At 42.5% G+C, this 23,603-nt stretch overlaps 1 protein-coding gene and 1 long non-coding RNA gene across 3 annotated transcripts; both read right to left on the bottom strand.

Moving 5' to 3' along the window:
- Positions 1 to 472: 472 nt before the first annotated feature.
- On the bottom strand, positions 473 to 4,537 carry LOC115767225. 2 transcript variants are annotated; one of them, XR_004018362.1, is made up of 3 exons: positions 4,260 to 4,537; positions 3,808 to 4,182; positions 473 to 551 (listed from the first exon to the last, which is right to left on the bottom strand). It is a non-coding gene; the product is annotated as an uncharacterized LOC115767225 (long non-coding RNA). The 2 variants fall into 2 exon arrangements; XR_004018363.1 differs by lacking the exon at positions 473 to 551 and adding an exon at positions 1,554 to 2,064.
- An 11,873-nt stretch (positions 4,538 to 16,410) lies between these two features.
- Positions 16,411 to 21,022, bottom strand: LOC115767239 (homeobox protein B-H1). Its single transcript, XM_030711440.1, has 3 exons — positions 20,200 to 21,022; positions 17,171 to 17,399; positions 16,411 to 17,065 (listed from the first exon to the last, which is right to left on the bottom strand). The coding sequence occupies exons 1-3, from the start codon at positions 20,996 to 20,998 to the stop codon at positions 16,426 to 16,428; spliced, it is 1,668 nt and encodes a 555-aa protein (XP_030567300.1). The 5' UTR covers positions 20,999 to 21,022; the 3' UTR covers positions 16,411 to 16,425.
- Positions 21,023 to 23,603: the final 2,581 nt, after the last annotated feature.

Here is a 23,603-nt window from a genome sequence, read left to right as displayed (position 1 = left end):
GATGGAGATGAAGCTCTAGCTGAAACTGAAGATGGAGCTGGAGCTGGACTGTCGGCCAGACGGGCCCCATTTATGCGCGCCATTTTCTTCGAGCGCTGTTCAAGCGTTTAATCGAAAATAAAATTGCCCCTTAGCAGCAGCTGGAGCAGCAGCAGCAGGAACAGCGGGAGCTGGAGCGCGGTTAAAAAATGCTAAGAATCTGTCAAGCTCAACTCATAAAAGTTTAATTTTTCTCAACTTTTAAGCCCGGACGTCCTCCGGGAAAAGTTGAAACGCCCAGCTCCGCTCGCCGCTAGCATATTTAAATCTTATCTTTACAGTTAGTTGTCTTTTTTATGTATGTATGTATATATATATATATATATATATATATATACATTTTTTTTTTTAATATCTGTAAGGCAAATATTAGAAATCCATTTTCCGCTCACTGCAGATTCGTTCAGTTTTGAAAATGTCAATCCCTGTGTCGCGCAAAGGCCGAGGGTGGATGGGCGGGCACGTGTTGGCCGCCTTTTTGTATAACTGAAGCGCGTAATTTGTTGGACAAGCTATAAATAAATATTAAACATAAACGCATAAAAAATCAAACGATTTGCTTTCGCTTTACATTTTTTTTTCGGTCGCTTATTTTTTTTTTATCCTCCATCGAGCGACGGCCAAAAGCGTGCGGCAATATTTGCGCAGAACACGTGCCAGGATAAGCTGGCTAGCATGGCTGTTAATAGCGGCCCTGCATGCAGCGCAATTAAAATGGGGCCAACGATTGATTTTTAATTAGCCGCCTTATTGCCGGTTTGTCTGTCTGTCTGACAGCCAACTCGAAAGTCAAATTGGCCGTCAGCCAATCAAGCGTCCACCCACAGGTTGAGCCGAGTCCTAATTACGTGCGAGTGTCAACATATGAAATAATATTTTGATACAGGTGCCTCAGGCACGCGGCTAAAAGGTAACCGTGCCGGTAGTGTATGCGCAGGGCAGGCCTTACGAAATTATAGTTCAGCTTGTGACGCATTTTCAAAACCCATCTTTCTACTGAAAATGTTGGACCTAGAAAGGGTCTATTGGTTTTGTTCAAATGTATGAAACAGGGAAGCTTTGCCCATCCCATCCCATTATATATTCTCGGCCAGCATAATAGCCTGTAGTCGATCCTCCCATGTCCGTCTGTCTGCCCATTTGTCCATTTCGGGAACTCTGCCTCTTGGGACTTACAAAAAGTAGACACTTAAAATGCAAAATATATATTCTCATTTGGTACTGACTTAAAATTTCCCGAAAATTGAAAAAATCTCATATCTCATTTTGAAAAGAAGGGCATCAGAAGGGCATTAAAATGTATATGCATTGAATAATTAGTTGGGTTTAGAACAGGAAAAAGTTCAGATTTTATGGTTGACATAGAAACGATCGGCATAGACAGATCTCTACGATTCTCATCTTAGTATGTGTTGCATATATATAATATATATCCCAATCGCAACTTTGCCATTCTTCCTATTAAAACGCATATTGATCATTGTCAGAAAGTATTGTAGCTATACTTTTTGTTGGGAAAATAATAATATCACAAATGATATAACAAAGTACACCTACAGCCGTAAGAGCTTGGGCACATTGTTAAGGAATTCTACAAGCAAAGGCGAAATATGAGTGGGAAACTGTTGCTACTTTATATATTTTTGGTTAGGCTTGTAATAGTTTCTTACGATATATGTAACGCATTGAGAAGACGCCTCAGACCCCAGTTATATATATTATTGATCGATATCAACAGTGCGAACTTTGTCTCTAAATTACGAAGTTAACTATATAAAATATATCGGACATCAGCATTATGTCTGCAAAGGTTTTTCATCTTTGGCACTCCGAACATATACGAAGAATATATGGAAGATTCTATAAAGGTCTTATGGGAGCTATAGAAGATTATTTTCTACTTAAGTTATCCGCAATAGTATGTGTAGATTATAGACATTTAGATAAAGCTGTTCCTTTATTTTATAGTATCCAAACTGCGAATTAATTTCCAGACAAAATAATATTACCAATATTATAAATCATCTGCAAGGATATGAATAAGCCATAATAGAATTAATTCAAGGTCTCGTATATAGAACTGAGCTGTATAGGGCATTTGCGCGTCGGTGTTGGTGAAATAGCTTTCAGCCTGCCTGTTGGTTGGTCAATGCCGTTTGCAAAGGGTTGTTGAGTGTTTCTAATGCGATTGTACTAATGGCTCGAATTATAGACGCATTAGGGTAAATTAAAATCTTCCTCGTTCTATGGCCGTTCTTGGGGTTGTCTATACGCCGGCTGCCAATAAAAAGCCAACTCACTTAAAGAGCCAACGGCTTGACCCCAGTCCACCGATCGGCAGTCCGACCGTCGAGAGCTGACGACTGGTGGGGTAGGGTTTATGGGGTGGATTTAACGCTTTAAGTGTGCGTGGTGCGCGGGTGGTGTTGGAGCAGGAGGCGGGGTGGTAGCAGTAAGGGAGAAGGTTGTAATGAAGTTGTAGCGGCTGCATCAACAATGCCATTGCCGGACTGTTCTTTTGTGGTCAGGTGCAAGTGTTGCCGGCATTTTTTCTTTTTTTGTCATATATATTTTCATTCAAATTGAATAGAGGTACAAAATAAAAAAAGAAAAGGTAAAACCCCAACAGCTGTCAACATTTCTCCACAAGTGGGCAGGAGTGGGAGACTTCACTTTGGTTATGACAATGCTCCGAACCGTGCCCGTTGACAATTGAGTGGCACAAAGGATGTGGCGGTCGTCGGTGGCTGGTGGCAGCTAACTGACGAAGGCCGCATGGATTTGACACCTTGTTTCGTCATACAAAGCCCCACAGTAATTTAATTGTTATATACTCCATCTAAAAATAAGTACGTGCCCCTCGCACCGCTGCCTAACTGACATGAACTTTTTTTTGGAAGTTAACAAATGCTTAAATTGGGGCTACAACAAGCTAGAATTTGAGTTCCCTACAGAGCAAAATTCAAGCATTCTTCAAAATTTGTTGGTTAAAAGTGAAATTGGGACCCAAGTATTTTATTATTGCAACTTATGTTAAACTCTGGCCCTTACCTATGAAAATACTACCTTCACACATTAGATAGGAGCTCGTACCTCGTTGTTTAATTACCCACTAAAGCGTGCTATACAGTGTGCATCTCCCTTGGACACTTACATGTGTGAAGAAGGTGTACGTTAAGACGCGGTTCCGCTGGTGTGGACAAATTGTGGAAAAGATTTATTGCATGTTTCGTATAGTAAATACGATCGGCCCCAAATTCATTTTCAAAAATATTTGTTCAAAAGTTTTTGTGAGATGTTTCACGCGACCAATTCACGACTTTTTGGTGGAAATGATGGTTCAAAGATTTGGTGGGTGACTTGTTTTACACTTCGCTAAGTCATACAAGAATGGAAAATAGATCCATTTCCTAAGCCCTTTATTCATTTCGCAAAATCTACGCATCTTGTGGGGAAAATTCGGGACATAAAACAGGTGGAAAATTTTGACTCTAACTCTTGGACGGATATAAATCGAGACGTGGCGTTCAAGATAGAACGTATAGACTTCATTCTTTCATGTGCGGCAAAAGGGCAATGTTCAATATTAGTAGAACAAATTGGGTCCGAGCAAGGCCTGGAAGTACCAGTCAGTATAATATAAAGTATACAGCACTTGACTAAAGCCGAAATATGAAAATAAGGCGGGGCGCTAAAGCCCCTGAAGTGACCAAGCTATGGCCTGAACAATTTGGGAATTACAATGTAATTCGCCAAGCCAATACTTACCCCAAATGACACAAGTATAGACAGGTAAAGACGGCCACTGCTCCAAACCCATCGATTGACTCAAACTCAAAACTCAAACCAAATCCCAGGTCCAGTCAATTCCGCAAAGGCTTGTGTCTGCTATTTCATTTTTTTCTCAGCCATTTCCAATTTCCAATTATAACGCAACGCGATTGCGTGCACAAAATGACATGCTTTTATGAATTCGCGATGATCTCGAGACGGGGGCTATGGCGTTCGCGGTTGCGGGTGGGGTGGGGTGGGGAGTTGGGTGTATCTGGCATACACGGACACCCTTTAAATTATGATTTCATTTGACGGCGCCGGTCGATGGCGGAGGTGGAGCCATAGCCCGATGGGGCACCCACACACAGACTGCAAAGAGGCCGGAAATCAGGATGAACTCAAATTATATATATTTTATGCAATGTTATGTTATGGGCTTCACTCACTCTTTCTCTTTCTATTTCTCAGTCTCTTTCTCTAGCTGTTTCGCTTACTATTTCTTTTGTTGCATTTTTATCCAATTATGTTCATTGAATTCGCATTTGAAACGAGCCAAAAGGCAAAAGGATAAGATTTTAGGGTGGAGAGCACCATTTGATATGGTGGTGGGGATAGGTTTAGGAGTTGGGGGTGCGGTAGGCGGCTTTGGATGGGTGGGGGAGGGTTGTGGCAGGGGTTGCAGATAAACTACTTAATACTTATTTAATTTGTGCCTCTGTACGCGAACCTATTCGAGCAGAATGCGCCGCACAACTGTCATAAAAATCACGCAGCGGAAATTATTTTGTCACCATTGATAATTGCATTGTCACACCAAAAACACTATTGATTGTTGTTGTTGCTGTTGTTGTTGCTGCTGCTGCTGCTGCTGTTGCTGTTATTATTATTATTATTATTATGATTGGAGGGTGTTGAAAGTAACACCCCGCACATTAAATCAAGTGGCTGTAGCTCTGACAGTGGCAGTGCGTCGACGAACATCATACATAAATTATTGAAAAATCATTCTGCAAATAAACTCAACGAGCTGGCGACGAGACAGACAGGACAGGAGCGGACCAGAACGACGATGAGCCAGCCAGAGGCACAGCCCGAGCCGTAGACCCGGCTCAGATTTGGCTTTGGGGTCGCTGCGAATGTGAAGTAAATAAAATCCACCACCAGGATGCCGCAGACATGGACACGGACACGAACACGGACACGGACATGGACTAACTGACTGACTGACTGACTGGCTGACTGTGTTGATTGCTTTGACAAGACCGCAAATAAAGGCAGTAAATAACTGAACTTGTTACAGCACAGCCCGCTTGAGGGGTGGGGCAGCAGCGGGGGGGTTGAGAGTCGTTTGCATTGCGTATACGCCGCATGGCCGGCGAGCAGTTTTAAATATTTGCACTTCTACACTGCTACAAAGCCAAATAAAATATTTTCTGCTTAAGAAAAAATATAACATGCTCTGAATTTTAAAAAATATTTTCTACAAATTTCTAATTAGCGCTAAGCTAAAAGTACACTTTTTAAGCATCAAATTATTCTGAAATTGTAAACAAATTTTATTTACCTTGGTAAATTTAAAATTACTTGTAGTGTAGTCAACTCTTTCTTCTGCGGGTGAGCGTCAGGTGAAGGTGTTGTGGGTTGGGTTGGGGGTTGAGTTTAGGTTTGGTGCTTGGCCTGACAGCAGTTCAAATAGCAGCATCAGACAGCCAGGCAACAGCCAACGCTGGCAAATCCAATTAATTGTATTGCGCCTAAAACTTTAAGCGGAGGCGTCGAACCACAGCCGACACCCCCAGCACACACACACACACACACACACACACACACACACACACACAACAACAACCCCCCAGCCGCACCCCCACGCCCACCTCCACACCCTTTACGCAGCCATGCCACAGCTTAATGGAAGGCGACTTCTGTGCGCGTCTCCGGCGCGTTTGTGCCCGTCAGTTCCGTTTCCGTTTGAACGAGTGCCCGTCTATTTATTTGCAAATGCAACTTGTCCAATTTGACAGTTGTCGCTTGTAAATGTCAGGCCTGGCTTGGCGGGTATACGGTGGGTGGGGGGCAAGGGTAGGTCCCAAGGGCAGCCGTAGCTGGCAGAGGTAGCAGCAGGAGCATCGGCGCCCAGTGAAGCGTAAAGTGTGAAAGCCTGTAACGAGGCATATTGCAATTGGATTTTGTGTAAATTTATTTATGTTAATTAGTTTCAATTTGATTTAATTTGCGCTCAAGCAGCAGCTCCAGCCAGCGGCTTAGAGGGGCAGCTGCTGCTCAGCAGGCAGGTGGGTTGGTGGCTGGGGGGCTGGGGGGTGTAAGTGTGTAGTCATAACCAACTGACAATTAAAAGCACGTTAAAAACGCATTTAGCAAACGGGGCAAACGTAGCAGCACAGGCAGCGGGTCAACGTGGCTTTGGATCCGTTTAAGCCGAAAACGCCTAATGACAGCTGCATCAATCCTGTGCGCTAACAAAGCGTTGAAGAAATCACTTTACCAGCGGCGGCTGTGTCCAAAGAGAGGGAGGGAGCGAGAGAAAAAGAGAGAGAGAGCGAGAGAGCGGAGAGTTGAGAAATGACTGCCCAAAGGAGACGCCGCCAAAATCAACGAAATGACAACGAGACATGCAAACAAATGAAATGATGATTCCGATACCAGCTCCAGCAACACAGCTCGACTCCAACGATGACTTCGACGAAAAGTCTAATTTGTTGATAATTTGCGACCGCCGCCGCCGCCGCCGCTGACCGCCAACGATGCCCCACGGCCAGAAGGAGGCCGCCGCGGCGACTCGTTGTGGGAAATGGACGCAGCGCAAAGCTGGACAAGCGATACTTCCGCTACTTCGTAAATGGAAATGGAAATGCTGCTAGAGCTTGTTGCTCTTGAAGCAGCAGCAGCAGCAAGAGGAGCACACATGGTGCTCTTTGGTGCCGTTTGGATTTATGATGCGCTGTGCCAACTGCCAATTTAAAGGCAATTTGGCCAAGAGGCGCGATTTCAGCTAAATTGCAAACAATTTGTGGGCACTGTAGCTTTTGGGGGTGAGCCGTGCCGCCACCGACGCCGCCCGTTCTGAGGACAGTTGACTGATGTGCAGGGCTGGTACCTGGGCTGGCCACGACCTGAACTTGTACTAATTAATTGCCTTTTAACAGTCGATGAATAGCGGAACACAATGCACAAAAAGTTGTGCCACCACAGCCGAAGCAGAGCAGAAGACTTGCAAAGGCAGATCAATGGTTCGGCAACGGGAATATCATGGAACAGTGTACATTCAATTGCCTGTCAATAGAACAAGATTCGCATTATCAGAACGGGCAGAACACGAGAGACTTCACACAGGGGCTAAAGTGGACTACAAAGTTCGCTTTTTCGGCAAGGGGGGAATAAATCCCTACCGACTGTGTTGCATGGCATTAAGAACTGAATCCAGATCACGCTGAGTGGGTGGAAAAAGAACATTAATCGAAACAACAAAAATTAACTTAAGCGGATTCATCCAGGTATATAGGTGTAGTAGGAAAATTGTCTTTCAGCTAGTTGAAAAGGATAATGGAACATTGAGAACATAAACAGTCAACTACTGAGGAAAGTTTGTGAATTAGTGAAACTATGCGGAAGTGAAACAATGATGCCGTGGAGCACTGTGGCGGTGGAATTCTGTGGCACGGGAACAGTGAGAAAGAGGATCATTAAGACAAAGCCTAGAGCAATCAGACAAAAACTACGGAATAGTGGGGCAGGCGAACATTGGGAGAGTGGGACAGTGATATAGTGAACAATGCAAGAGTGGAACAGTGAGACAGTGGAACTATTCCTTGTGAAGTCTAAATGGAGCAGGGTGTAAAAAAATGTAAGCTGTGCAAAAGTGGAAGACTGATACAATGGAACTGTGAGATGAAAGAGGCAACGGAATAGTCAGGTCGTATAGGCAAGGAACTGATTAACTAGCTGAACTGATTAGTAGTGCGCTTCCCGCCAGGTGCAGCCCTATTAGTCGGGAGGAAGCAATGAAATAGTGAGAAAGTGGAACTCTGTCCAGAAAGGAGTCAAGCATTCCATCTCCGCCTCTCTTCTGCCCCCTCCCAGATATTGCTGTCATCAAAATTGTGTCCATTTGGCAGCCGTTGCTTTGATTTATGTGCACTTCACGCTTTGTCGCAATGATGGCGCTGCCACGCCCCCACCCCCTCGCCACACCCACACAGTGACCAAGGCATTATCCTTGGCACGTGTGCGCACAAATTGATCCTTTATGAGCATTTTGCGGTTAATAATACTTCAATGTTTCCGCACCCCCGCCAGGTCAGGCTCATGAATCGCTAGATGCGGCAGGCGGGCACGTGCCACCGCCGCCGCCGTCGCTGCTGCCATTTCCGTTGCCGTTTCCCTCGCCCTCGCTTAGCCGTTAAGTGTAAATGATAAGCCGTTGAGAGATGCTTGGTTGGGCCCACTGTAAGGGCTAGCTCGCATTTGGGGTTAAATGTGCGACGCTGACGGTGCCAATAGGCAACGCATTTGTTATGTTTGTTTGTTTTTCAAATTTAAACAAATATATATATGTATATATAAAAAAGGAAGGAAAAAGCGTATGGCAACTGGAATGGCAGTGGGTAAAGGCAACTGTAAAGGCATAGGTAAAGATAAAGGTATATAGGCATAGGTATGGGCATGTGTATGGGTATATGGCTTTGGGAGTCGCTGTTTGACATGTGACACCTTTTGTTAGCGAGTGTCAACGGCCACGCCTATTGTTTGTTGTCTGGCTTTACAGTCAGTAAAGCGCTTTAGAGTAGCGATCCTTTGGCTGCCTTTGGCATCCTTATCGACTTTGCACCCGCTTGTATGAGTGTGTGTGCGAGTGTGTGCGTGTGTGTAAATAAATCCCAAATGCCACTTCACACTTAATTTGCTCATAATGCTCGGCGTAATCCGTCGAGGACGCAGGACAACCCCTATTAATATCCTGGCAATTACACTGACAACAACAATATTTGAAAATTGCATTAGAAGGACAACCACCACCACTTGCAACAACAACAACAACAACAAACAGCGAACAACAGCGGCAGCCACCCGCCCGTCCCTTGGCCAGATTTTCTGCTGCATTGGCCTCGGCCCGGCATCGCGAGTTGGATCTTATCAGCTCCTTCACATATGCCCGCTCCGCTTAATGCTTCTAATGTGACAAATTCATCCATTCCATCGGGCTGGGAGTTCAGTTTAGAGTTGAGTTGTCCTTGCCGGCGAGTTGTCCTTTTCAAGCGACGCTCAAATTCACATCGCTGATAAGACATAAGCCCCGAACCCAAACCTAATGCCAACAAAAAAGAAAACCCAGACCAATCCCCATTGCCGCTCTCTCCCCGTTGATTGCTTTCATAATTTGTTCTTGCGTTTTATTTATGATTTTCAATTTTTTTTTTGCCGCATTTTTATCTTTTGCCCGTCTACAAATTGCCCAGATCTCAGGGCTGCGATAGAAAATGACAACAAATGTTTTAATTTTTACCCAAGGATTAAATGCCAAACGGGAATTTGAACTGTTCCTATTTGGTGGCACGATCAAGGAAATATTAGAGAACTGTTAATTACAATCTTCAAAATAATATTTATATTATTATTATTATTATTATTTTTTTTAAATAAATTATATTATGTCAACATCCACTTTCTTATTCAGTTCTCAATACAGTCGTTTTTTTTTGTTTCACTCATCTCAGTCTCTCATCTCAGTCATCTCTGTTAACGCATAAGTTTTGCATAAAGTTTTTTAGTCGCTTTACGCATTATAATTCGCAAAGAGTTTAAGCTTCAAATGATTAATAAATCGATAGCCAATTTCGCTTATGATAGAACCTGAAGGTTTTTGGAGCCGCTGTCTTTTAGGGAATTATAACTTTGTCTCAAAAAGTGTAACTCATAGTAGGAGTCATCTCCGACCTCATAATGTAAATATATTGTTGATCAGTATCAACAGCCGAGTCGATATAGCCATGTCCATCTGTATGTCTGTCTGTTTCTATGCAAACTAGTCTCTCAGTTTTATACGTCCCTCTTTCTGTTGCAGTACAAATAGTATGTTGAAACCGGCTGAATCGGACCATTATATCATATCGATGAAGTACTTGTACCGAATACTTTTTGTTTATCAAGATATCTTACTTACCATAACTTGGCATTTATTAGTTTTACTATGCCCATTACATGTATAAAAAAATCTTATCAACATCGAACCACTAAATAATATAGCGGCTATAGGAAAGGATCTTATATGGCTAAATATTCTATTTTGATAGATATTTCAACCAAATTCAGCATTTTCGAGCTGCAAGGGTATTAAATTTCGGCGTTCCGAAGATATCCTAACTTTCTCGTTTTTGTTGCAGTTAGCACAGATTTCAGAACCGTACAGATCGGGGCACTATAAAGTCTGTGGTTCTATAGTTGTTATAGCAATAAATCGGTCGGAAATTGAGGCCCTGTAAACCTCACATTTATTGGTTTACCAAAGCATTTCTTGGGAAGTTGAATTTTGTATAGAAAACTTTTAGTTTATCAGTTTATATTTTACCCAATATATCTGCAAAATCATATCAAATCGATTCATTATATTTTGTGGATACTCTCTTTAGAAATAAAGCTCTTAAATCACTTCTATATCTACTACATTAGCGGTTATTTATTGTGTGTCTTAAATATATAAAAAATATTATATCAGGTTGAATTAGGTTGAATTATGATATCGGCATTCCACACATTGTACTATTAATATTAGTACAATAAAAGAGAGACGCAATAAATTAATTGAATTGATTGAAAAAATGTTAAATATGCAAAATGCTAAAGTAAATTCGGGTTATATATATTACAATATGAAATGTTGGTACATTTATTGTATTGATTCACATGACAGGCTATAAAGATTTATAAATTTTCAAGTCTTGCGCCAGATATGCGAAACAGCTTGAGCAACGAGAAGCGAATGGAACGCGAAGCGCAGAAGTGGAGCGAGCGTTGCCAAAATTAGCATAAATATAACGGGGGGAATTGCATATAAATCTTCTATATGCTTTCTATTTAACTTTTACTAAAGACTTCCGACACATTTCTGAGCCGACGCCGATGCCGACGGCTACCCCTGATAGTCAGTGCCAAGGAATAGTCATGGGCAATGGGCAATGGAGCAGGGGCATCGGGCAGCGGGCAGCAGGCAGCGGTTAGCGGGGCCTATGACAATGCACCTGCCTGCAGTTACTTTCAACACCTACACACGTCTGAATTCCTGGAATGGGGCTGGAATGCCTGGCCCGGTCTCGGCTCGGCTCGTTCTCGGGCTTGGGCCCGGGCACGGTCTTGAATTTGGGTTTGGGTTTGGGGAGGGTGCGATGGCGTGACTGGCGTCCATTTGGTCGGCGCCTGAAGTGGCCCAGCGCTGCGTCTGCGGCATTGTCTGTGCGCCCTGTTGCCCCGAGGCTTGTAACTTATCTAAATGCACACAATTATTGAATATAATCGCTGCAAAAAACAAACACATGAAATTTGCATGTGCCGCCCCCAAGTCGTTGCGCTTCAGCCCGTGCTGCAAAACTATGCCACAGCCTGCGGTCACAGCGAAGCTCAACTACCCTAACAATAAACAGACTCTGTCTGACTGTAGGCTCGGTCAATTTCACAATTTGCAATTCTATTTTAACGATTAGCTTAACTAAGATTTTTAGCCGATTCAATGAAAATTCTCTTGCAATTATCAAACAAATTAACAAATTAAAAAAAATATAATTTGTAATGATAAGCAAACTTTGCGGCTGTGTTGCCAATTAAGCACCATTTCCGCTTACTGCCAAATGTATTTATTACTGTTATTGCAAAAATGAACAATATATGTATATAAATATATATATTTATATATATATATAAATGCATAACATTGTAAGCTATGTACAATAAAAGCAATTGAAAGCTGTGACAAATTATACAGGGCGTGCGGCTATTGTCTCTATTCGAAGCCAGGCTGCTGCTCTGCCTAGCCCATTATATTACATACATTACAAGATACATCAGTAAGCGGTGCATTCAATATCATTATCATTATCATTAATAATGCCGCCCACTTGACACGCCCAGCCGCTCAACACCAGCCCAGTCCGCGCTGATAAGTGCCATATGGCAGGGGTCAACGGAAATGCAATCGAAACAACAGATAAAAAAATAAACACAAAATTAAATGCAATAAAATAGTTATTTAATTTTCCATAATGAATGCATTTTGTTTTGTGTTGTTTTTATGAAAATATTCGTTTTTCTATTAAACATTTGTTTTTATTATTATTTTTTTTTTTGTTTTTAAATTCAAATTTGTAGAACTAAATGTGCGGCAGAGTAAATTGCAGCTCGGCATGGCGCTGAGCTTAGCATAGCGTTTCTTCTTCCGTTTGCAATTTGGAGGCCTCTCCAGTGGCAAAGGTTGAAATCCTGAATCGTAGGCGTTGTTCCGGTTCGCTCGTTCCACCCACAACATTTTCAAGTAGTTCCCTGTATTTAGTTGGTAAATGCTTTCAGACTGAATTCTGGGTGCTTCAAGCTTAGACAAATATTTGAAATTATTCGACATATCTAATTGACCATCAGTTAACGAAAACAAATACTTAATAGATCGAGGCTTAAACTAGTTAGAAGTTACAAATAATGTAGAATTTAGAAAATACTTAAAACTGAGCAAAGTATAAACAGAGTCAAGCAGTAGCTGTAAGTTTTTGCATGAGTCTCAATAAAACTGATCTAGGTTCGAGCTAGTTGAGATTTACAAATCAATCAGAACTGAACAAGGCCGAGTTACAGTTTCAAAAGAATATCAAATTATTTTTCGTCAGCTAGTGGGAAATTACAAATCAATCTGAAATTAAGAACACAAAATAAATTGAAATTGAACAAAGAATAAACAACGCCAAGCCCTCAATTTAACTGATCAATAACTAGTTGAGAATTACAAATCAATTAAAAATGAGTTCAGAAAATAAACCAAAAACTGAATAATGCAAAGTTACAGCTATAAAAGGACATCATATTGGTTTGCCTCAATAAAACTTTTGCTGAACTTAAACTAGTTGGGAATTATAAAGCGCATAAGAGTTAAGAAAGAAAATGAACAATGAATAAACAAAACACAGCTATAATGAAACATCATATTGTTTAAGCTCTCGCATGATCCGTCTAACACCCACAGGCGTGTGTAAGTGCGTGCGTGTGTGTATGGCAAACAGTCGCAATGGGTGTGGGTACACTCGCATAGATGGTTACTTTGACAGGCGGCGGTTTGTTGTTGCTGATTTCCATGCAAATTGATGTTACAGCACAGTAAGCAGCCAATATTTCGGCTTCATTTCATAAATGCGCCAGGCGAAATCCCCAATTGCCGTTGCAATCCCCGGCGGAACGGGCCCCCTTCTATCCATCAGTTGCCAAAGTTTGCATATCAAACGAACGTCCATAGCTTTACGGATGTTGATATCGAAAACGACCAGCCAGATAAGCCGCTCCATAATATTTATTTCGATTTTCGTTTGTGCTTTTAATTTATGCATGAAATTTACGCAATTACCAATTACTTATGTGCCCTTAAACAGTTCATAGAATAATTTTAAAATGAATTGAAACTTAAAGAAAATTTGACTTTACTAAAGTTTCGTCCAAGAACCCAAATTGGATTTAACTTAAGTTTTGTTTGGAACTAAATTTCGTCTTTTAATGAAATATCACAAGAAAACACTGTTCAATTAAATATCTTAGATTAGAAATCTAACCAAAATGGATTCTATAAATTATATTTTTGATTCCTTAAAATTGAATGCCACAAACAGTTCCATTGAAATCACAATTTTATATATATATATAGATATGTACGATGTTATTCATTACCTTAACCATCAATGTTTTCCATACAATTGCACAATTTGCCAAAATTTTTAAGTTATAAGGGATAGAATTTGGAAGTTGTTATTGATACTGATCAATAATACACCTAAATACATTTCTGGGTATATATTTATATAGTTTTTATACCCTGCATTTACTGAAAATGGGTAAAAAGGGTATAATGTTTTTGTGGAAATATATGTAACAGGCAGAAGGATGCTTCTTCGATCTCATAAAGGATAAATATCCTTGATCAGCATTAATAGCCTGGTCGACCTATCCATGTCCGCCTGTCTGTCCGAATGTATGAAGACAAGGATCTCAGAACCTTTAAGAGCTAGGGAAATATTTAAGGTAGGTCTTCCTAGTGCTCGCGCAGTATGAGTTTGTTTTTGTTAAAAATTGATAAAAATGGATATTGAAATCATATTTTCTTTCCAATTTGGAGGAAATGGCCAGAGCTTAAAGGTTAATCCACATACCAAGTTCGGTATATGCAGCTCTTATATTTTCGAGCTATGATTAAAATCGATATTTGTTGATTATCCAGAGAAGTGATAAGCTAGGTGGATAAACGGGTGGATGTGGCTAGATCGATTCAGTTCGTCGATATATACATGTATAATTGAATGGATTCAAGGCTAAAAAGCAGTTTGTAAATCCTGGCTCGATCTGATTAGTTCAATACCTCTACAATAACTTTACAGGCTTCATATGCTCCTGTGTATTTGCGTCATGTTATGTTAGTTATTTAGTTTATGTTAGTTTATTTTTGCCCACACTCAAAAATCTTTGGCATAAAGAACAGAGTATTGCACAGTCAGGATATTCGAACTGTGTCGTTTATATTGTTTATCCTTAATGCTATTGACCAACACTGGTTGCACTCACCAGCACTTTGGCCAGGCACTTTCGCCAATTGCTGGCGATATTGCAGTAATTAGCAACATTTGGCTACCGACAACGATCATGTTTAATTGAGCGTGCCCAAAGACAAAGCGAGAGGCAGGCAGGTACGCTGAGAGAGACGTAGAGAGAGAGTGGGATAGAGCGAGTGTGAGCGAGAGAGTCAGAGAGGGCTCATCCATGGTGCCGGTTTTATGTCATTTGTCTTTAATGAACGGTTACCCAAACCCCCCTGCGGGCATTGTTATTGCTGCTGCGGCTGCTGTTCTCGGCCGTTGCATTTATTGTCCTACCAAGCGTCGCTTTTGTTTTAAGCCAACAACATTAACATTGCAGCCAATTTGTCGACGAAGGCGAAAAACAGAGAAACGCGCGTGTTTCATGCCAAGAAGCTTCGTGCAGTGAAAAAGTTTGGTTAGGGTGAGTTGCGGCCAGAACGACCTACGTGTGCGCTGCATTGGTGAACCTTGAGGCTAGAATCTGTTAAAACCAAAGCTGCAAACCAGTTTTAAGCCGAACAGAGACAGCTGAGTCGAAAGCTGAACCAGCTTCTTTTCAATAAATGGTTCGAATCAATTTATAATTAATATCAAGTTAAATTAAATTTAACTTTTATTTATTACAAATTGAAGTTAGCGAACCATGAGGCGAAGCACTGGTTCGAACCAACGTTTGTTGGCCTTGCAGTCTTGGTTAATTCGCAAAATGCATGACTCATGTGTCTGGCTCGATATGCTGACACTTGTGCTCTAACTATGCAGTTGGTCAGCTGGTCAGGTGTCCTTAGCTAAACTTGAAGGCTTGCCTTGGCTTTGCCTGCAGCGCTGCTGTTCGCATGTGTAGCAGGCGGTGCACGCAATGCAGCCAAAGCGGCTAACTGGACATGGTCATAACAGTTCAAGTCGCAGTGGCAGTTGCAGTCGCAGTGGAAGTGGCAGCTTGCAGTTACAGTAACAGTGCTCGGCCAACTGGCCAACTAGTCGCAGCTTTTGGCCTAATAAATGCACTAATTGCGGTTAAATGCATTTTGCATGCAATTATTATCATTAGGGGTTGGGACCGCACATCGTCAGTGAGCCCTTCCTTTCGCCTCCAACCCTCCCTCCTCCACTCATGCTCTTACCAATTGTTAATTGCTGCTATTCAATAATTTAATTGCGCCCCTCTCGCACTTTCTCTCGCTCTCTCTTCAGCTCGTTCGCTCTCATACACTTGCGTTCTAGTTTTGTTTTATGTTTCTCTTATTATTATTATTTTTATTTAGACAAAAAAATTGTGTTGAATTACATTTACATTACAAATACAACGAGCACATTTATTCTAATAATTATAATTAAAAAAAAAATTTGTAAATAAAAACAAAATGCAAATTCTATTAAAAGTTTCGTTTTTGTTTTGTTTTTGTTTTCGCGTTAATACATCTTGTGGCTAGCTTAATTATGCACATTGTTGCTTCTATTTGTTAATTTATTAAATGTATTTGTTTTGGCTGCTAATTTTTACAACATTTAAATAAATATTTTATGCTTCGTATATCTTAAGCCTAACCTCAAAAAAAATTGTGTTTATCGGTAAATATTATTATTATTTTTTTAATAAATTACTAAAAGCAAACAAATAAGTTAAGCCAGACACACGTATATATATACACTCACACACACGCACACACACTCAACCATTTGCCATTTTGTGTTTTGGAAACAAATACTTGAAAATGGTTTCAATTTTGTTGCTGGATTTCGTTTTTTTTTTCTTTGATCACCCGCTTGCACCTGGGCCGCTTTACACCTGCAGCTGATCCTCATCATCGGATTGCGCCTGGGAGCTGTCCACGGATCGCCCGGGCGGACTGCCCGGATTCAGCGTGGGACTGGGCGTGGATGGCGGATGCGCCGGCGATGCGGCGGCGTTCTGCGCCTGCGCCAACACACCCGTTGCCGGCGATGTGGCCAGCGCCTGTGGCTTGTGTATGATGCTAACGCCGCCGCCGGCTGCGGGCGCTGCTGCAAGTGGCGGTGGCACCGCGCCACTAGCAGCGGACCCATTGGCTGCCGCGGCAGCAGCCGCCGCGCTCTGATAGTAGCTACTTAGCGATGACAGCGAACTGGAGGCGGATAGATGCGAGAAGGGCGCGGCTGCGGCGCTCAGCGAACCAACGCTGACGCTGGGCACACCCGCATACAGATTGTAGGGCAGCGGCTTCTGCATCGCCGCCGCCGCGGCCGCCTGACGATAATAGATATCGATGCTGGAATGTGGCGGTGCGCCATGCGCGGCTGCTGCGGCGCCGGCGCCGGCAGCTGCCGCATACGGCCAGGCACCCAGATACGGTGAGCCGCCGTAAAGCCGCTGGAAGGCTGCAAAGTTGCCAGCCTCGGCCAGGAGTTCTAGTCCAACCGCCGTTTGACGCTTCCACTTGGTTCTGCGGAATGGAAAAATGCAAAAGGAAGAGAACTCAGTTATGGCTGTTGCTAAGAGCGCTCCAACGGCAGACGAGGGATTTGGTGAGGCGTGGGGATCAACGCACCTGCGATTCTGATACCAGGTCTTCACCTGGCAATCGCTTAGGTCCAGCTTGTGTGCCAGCTCCTGACGCTCCTGTACGCTGAGATATTTCTGGCGCTCGAACGACTTCTCCAGCGTCTGCAGCTGATGATCCGTGAAGGCGGTGCGCGCCTTGCGCTGCTTTTTGCTCAGCCCGCTCATGTCGCTGGTGGAGCCGCTCTTGATGCTGTTGCCATCATCGTCCTTGCCACCTAAACAAACAGACATTAGCGAGATTGTTAGCCAGGGCTATAAAGCATTTCGATAGACTAAATAATAGCCAAGAACTTAATGCTAAATGCAGTTGCTGACGACCACTAGAACCACAGCTCATCTTAACTGTATCGGCTGCACATGGCCAAGGCAGCGGCACGAGGAGCTGAGGAGCGACGTAAGAGTTGAACAACGTTTAAGACCACGCAATTGCCGTTTCCGTTCTCAACGGCTAAGGCTGTCTCTGTAGCTGCTGTCTCTTTCGCTCCCTCACCCTCGCTTTCTCAACCTCTATCTCTATGTTGTGGCTGTAATAAAAATGTGTAGCAAAATGTCTAAACTTGGCCCAGTCCTCTTGCCCGCTCCCATTTCCGTTGCCGGCCTATTGACCACCCCTTTCTGGTTACTTTACTTTTATTTTTTTGCCCAGCTAGCTGCTGGCTCGTTTGCCATTTAGTACATAAAATTTATGTAAATTTATCTGATTGTGGTTAGTCGATAAGCGACTCGCCTCTGTTTCAGGGCCGCTTTCTGGCCAGCTCACAAGCGTTAAATTAGTTTAAAGCGAAAATTTGCCAAGTGCGCTTTTAAGCCAAATGCCTAACATAATATATTCTAAACTGCGAGAACTGTTTACCCAGCTGTTGAGCGGCTTTCAGGGCAGCTAGAAAATGGTTAACATTTAGCTGCTGCGGGCAACAACAAAAATGCTGCTGCCTGCAATTACCAAGCTTAAACAGAGTTGCAGTCAAGAAATCAAATTAAGTGCAGCCCAGGCAGATGCTAAAGAGACGCAGCTTTCGCTGCTTCCAGGCACAACATTTGGCTCCAACTTTTTAGCCCTCTTTCGATCTCTCTCTTTTCTCAGTGTCGCTCTACCTCTCTCGCTCTCTCTATCCCTACCTGCGTCAGGCCTGGCTGGCCGTTGAGGCCAAAGCCGCTGGGCCAACAAGACGCGACTACCGTTTATAAAATTACAATTGCACACACAGGAAATTGCAGTAATAAATGGTCGACAAGAGTGTAGAATCATATGGCAAAAGAGACACACGCAGAATACACACACACACTTACATACACAAGCTCAACAACATTCAATACAAAATTTGCTTTGGGGCATCTATCGAGTGGCCTTAAATGCATTTTTCTTATAACATTTACCATAATTAAATGAGTAGGAGCGAACTGGAGAATTAAAAGAGAAATAAACGAGTATGTGCGAGAGAGAAAGAAAGAGTGCAGGCACATGCTCGGGCAGAGACAACGTTTTGCTTCTAACTATATATAATTAGGTTTTTGCTCGGCTAAAACAAAAAAAAATCATTAAAATTATATTTGCAAGCTGCGTTTTGCTGTGTTTCATGAGGAAGACATATCCCCCCCACCAGCACTCCCTCAGCCTACCCTAGCTAACTTCAACTGCGGGCCACGCCTCCAACTCTTCCATTGCTATGTTGTTGGTGTTGTTGTTGTTGTTGCTGCTTGCTGTTTAAACAATTTTGCTGCCAGACAAATACACATTTTGAAATGGCGCATGCATCAAAAGTGCGCAAGGTGGTTGGGGGGTGGGGTAAAACAAACAAAGCGTGAAAATGCAATTTTTTAGCAGTATCCAAAGCCACCTACTCTGCTCCCCCACGCCCGCCGACAACTAGAATATGGCATGTTCATGCAATTTTTACAGTTTGTTTTGCAAAGCGGCTGCGTCCCCCTACAAACAAAAGACTCTGGCAACGAACTTGGCATGACATTCACTCAGATAGACAGACAGGCGGACGGACAAAGAGATTCGCATTACGATTGGTTATCGCTACCAGACCGACAATTGTCATGGAATACCATAAAATTAGACAACCAATATGTCATGCCCGAAGGTTTTCAAGAGTGGAAATCAAGGAAAACAAATTGAAATAAAGAAAAGTTCTTAACTTTCAAATAAGACCAGGTCATCTCTACCACATATAATCATAATCGTACGCATTCCAGTTAAGATTTGTGGCTACTTTAAGGCATATCAATAATTATTGTCCCTTAAAAATTGATCATCAATAATTATCAAGTTGCAAACTTGTAACTTTGGCTTTTATTAAGCAGATGCAAAAGCATTAACTGTGTTTAGGTTTTTTCATTTAAACTATATAAACAGTTTTGTCGCGAATAACTTAGTAATCAATCAAGCAATAATTATTGACGATCTCTAAATATCAAGCTAATGCATTGTAGATATTTTGTTTTTCTTTCAGAACGTTGAAGTACCGCTAATTAATTGTCTTGTCAGATTGGAAATCGATAGCAGACTTATCAACTGGTATGTCAAAATTTAATGATATTAATTAGTATTAGTATTTGTATTATCCATGTTTTATTATTATCATTATTATTATTTTTATTGTCATTATTAATATTATTATTATTTTTATGATTATTATCAGTATTATCATTATTATTATTATAATTTTGACTAATACTGGAGATAACCTATCTAAAGACCAGCGACTTGGGCTAAAGTATCATAGCAACCCTAAGTGAAATGTATATTTAGTATTATTAACGAGTTCCGGAATGGATCAAGCATAATTAACAGACATAGACATTCCACACAAATTGGGTTTCTCATTAGCCCCACCCCATCTGAACCTTGACTTTTCTCAATTTTCACCTCGTTTTCTGCTTTGCTGATTAAAAAATGGCTCAACTCTAGATACGATTTTGAATTCGATCTGTAGCTATTGTTGGTTTACACGCGCCCTCCGCCCTGCCCCCCGCGTTGCCCCAAAATAATACAGAAGCTCACCTCACCATTACTACAAACGCTGTGATCATCCATGTGACCGCCGCCACTGCCCGCCTCGTCGCTGTCGCAGTCCTCGTTCTCCTCGTGGTAGTCGCTGCTATCGTCGAGCTCCGCCGACGGCGGCGGCGGCGGCGCTTCGCCAGCTCCAGCGGCTGCCGCTGCGGCCGCTGCTGCTGCTGCCGCCGCAGCTGCTGCATTGTTGCGCGCCGCTGCCGCAGCGGCAGCTGCTGCATAATGCTGTTGCATTGCCGCGGCATATTGCGCCACGTTCAAGCCGTTGGCGCCCATCTGGGCGGTGGGTCCAAAGTGGGTCAGTTTGGCGTGCGGAAGTGTGTGCGGATGCGGATGCGGATGTTGATGCTGATGATGGGCATGAACTGCCGCCAGGGCATGTGGATGCGGCTGGTGGGGCAACTGATGTGGAGGCGGCGGTGGCGCCAGGCTCGTCTCAGGCTCAGCATCCAAGAGTTCGTTATTATTATTAGCATTGTTGTTGTTGTTGTTGTTGTTACTGGTGTTGTTGTTATTATTGTTGTTGTTGTGCTGCTGCTTATAGAATGCAGCAGCGCTAGCAGCGGCCGCACTGCCCGCCAGAATGTCATTGATCATGAAGCGGGATCGATTTGGCTTCAAATTGGACGAGGTGGACATGGACATATTGACCGGCGGTGGATGCAACGGATAGTGATGCTGATGATGATGATGATGATGATGCGAAAGCGAATGCGAATGATGTGGCAACGGCTCGCTGGGCGCTGTAGTCGTGGGCAGCGTCTGGGTTAATATGCTCATTGAGTCTTTCATTGCCAACAAGGCGGCCGCACAGATTTCAATTGGATGCACTTTCAACTTGTCACTTGGCGTTCACTCACAAATGCACAGCCAAAAAAAAAAATTGTTTATTTTTTTATAGTTGAAAAAATGTTGTTCTTGATTATGTTGCACAATGTTTTCGTGCTGTTTGCGCACTTCAACTTGAAATTTAAATTCATATAGGTTTTTAAGTTGAGAAAATACGACTTCGAACTTGGACAACCCGTCGCCTCCGCTCTGGACGTCGTCGCGCTGTGGCTGCCAAAACGAGACTAAACGCACCTGCAACGCCTCAGCCGCACAAAGCCCAGTCGCAGCGGCGGCTGCGGCAACAATTTTTGCCACTTTGTCATAGGCGATGATGGTGGTGGTGGCTAGCGGTTGCTTTGGTGGTGGCTGTTCAGTTGTCTGTGCGTGAGAGCGAGAACGCTGCGTCTCGACTGCGCTGGCTCTTGGCCTCGGCCTAACGGCCTCTCTCTCCTGTCCGTTGGCCTGTTCCCATCTACGTTCAATGTGCCGTCTCGCTTGTGCGCAGCGCCATGTTGTTGGCCCCGAACTCAACATGCGCTCAGCTGTGGTGAGTTTCGCAGCCAGTTTTTATGGCAACTTGGTTAGGCAGCGCCGCGAGCTGAGAGAATTAAGAACGTGCTGTGCCATAAAGCGTTTGCGAATGTCGGTCAAACTGGCTGGCAAGGCAAAAGGACGCGGCGATTCGGCAAGTGGGCAGCACGCAGCCAGTAAGTTGGCAGCGCCCAGTTGGGGCCAACAAAATGGCGACGAACCATCCAAAAGAGGATCGCAAGTCGATATCTTTGAGCTTCTCTTGTGGTATTGAGACTTACAAATATAGTCAGTCCAGTTAACATTTCATTGTTTTTCAATTTTTCAAAAACTTTTCAGATTTTTATTTAGGTTTTTAATAACTGCATTAACTTTACTCTCAAAAAAGTGTTTGGCAATATCAATGAATTAATTTCATCAAAATAATAATAATACTTAAATAATAAACTAAATAAATAAATAATTATCAACTAATTACATTAATCTTATAAAGACTTACAAGTTAAAATTGTGAATATTTATTAATTGCAATCAAGTTGCAATAATATTAACCTAATAACGAGTTTTGTGCGAATTAGCTATGAAATAGTTAATGTATAAATTCTATAATATTGCTATAACAAGCGAAACTTTTTGCATATCTGTTTGAAATTGAGTTTGTAGACTCAGAATAAGTCTTATAAGTTTCAGCACATAGTCATGTGTATTATATGGAATGTTAGTTAATAGTTAGGAACTTTATACCTAAATTTGCTGAGATTGGCTGATTTTATCAAGATGAAGACCAATTGGTTTATTTTGACAGATTTCATGAAGCTTTCTTTGAGCACCTAATGGTGAGTTTTTCGATTTTCAAAGTCCCTTTACTTCAGAGGCTCTTCTTTTTTCCTAGCACACATTGAAGTTTGACTTTAACTCCTTATACGTTTTTATTTCATAAGAAACAAAAGTAAATCAATATTTCTAGCCTCTTCTTCCTTTCCAGTTGTCTAGTCACTTGATTGCTTGATTGTTTTTCATCTGATTAGCTGTCGCATAGATTCAAGAACAATTCACACTTATATCTTCCAGGATCACCTAATTGCGACTTTATTTGTTCTTTATGTGTTCCTAATGCTTATCTTATTTTATTTTATGCTCATTCCATATTCTTTTATTACTAGATGTCTTCTTAATTACCGAGTTTGGCAAGCAACGCGATCTCTTTCCTTGCAGTGTTCATTGCTTTCATATAGACCCAACTTCACCCAAATTCATATTTATGTGCTCATAGCTAAGGTAATTATACCAATGTTTTTTTTTGCCAGTTGGCAACTTCTGGCCAAGTAGTTCAAGTAGCTGAGCATAAGCGCCAATTAAAATTCCACGCCAATAGCTAAGCCTCAGACACAAACTGGCCACATGTTGCCCCCGGGCAGCATTAGTCCAGGACTAATTACTTCGCACAGCGGATGTAACAGTCCCGAGTCCGAGCCCAAACGCAATTTGTCGAGCGGCAAACGTTTGATTGATATTGAATCGGACTTGAAATTGGAATTGCTATTGGTATTGGGCTTGACGACCCAGATCAGGTCATTAGTCGGCGTTGCTGGTGCGGTTGGTGGCAAAAGGCGCAACGAAATTAGAGCAGCAACTGACAGGAGGGAAGAGGCAGACCTGAGGATAGGACGCATGCGCGCGCTTCAATTGCGGGGCGCACATTTAAAATAATTAGGCTCTGGCAAGGATCAAGGAACGAATGTTTCTGTGGCTGGCTGACTGCCTGGTTTCTTACTCAGCCTGGCTGATGACGGTTATTGCATTTAAATGCATATAATTGCAGCCAGGCATACATATGTATGTATACATGCACATATCTATATATATATATATTTATATATATATATATCCTGCGGTTGCCTCCTTGTGCGTTCTGCGGTCGAATTCCAATTGAATGCTTAAAATAATTGTACAAACTGTATAAAAGTCGCCAACCGCAATGCGCAGTTGCCAATACTGTCTGTCCAGACACAGTGAGAGTCCACTCACGCTCTGC

The sequence above is a fragment of the Drosophila novamexicana genome, unplaced genomic scaffold (assembly GCF_003285875.2).
Source record: "Drosophila novamexicana strain 15010-1031.04,08,12 unplaced genomic scaffold, DnovRS2.1 tig00001353-arrow-arrow-pilon, whole genome shotgun sequence".
In the NCBI taxonomy this organism is placed as follows: Eukaryota; Metazoa; Arthropoda; class Insecta; order Diptera; family Drosophilidae; genus Drosophila; species Drosophila novamexicana.
This window is presented reverse-complemented; position numbering and strand designations above follow the sequence as displayed.

Coding starts and splice junctions, on each gene's coding strand:
- LOC115767239 (XM_030711440.1), bottom strand. CDS start 20,998: ATGAAAGACTCAATGAGCATATTAACCCAGACGCTGCCCACGACTACA. Junction 17,400..20,199: donor TCACAGCGTTTGTAGTAATG/GTGAGGTGAGCT, acceptor CTGTTTGTTTAG/GTGGCAAGGACGATGATGGC. Junction 17,066..17,170: donor ACCTGGTATCAGAATCGCAG/GTGCGTTGATCC, acceptor TCCATTCCGCAG/AACCAAGTGGAAGCGTCAAA.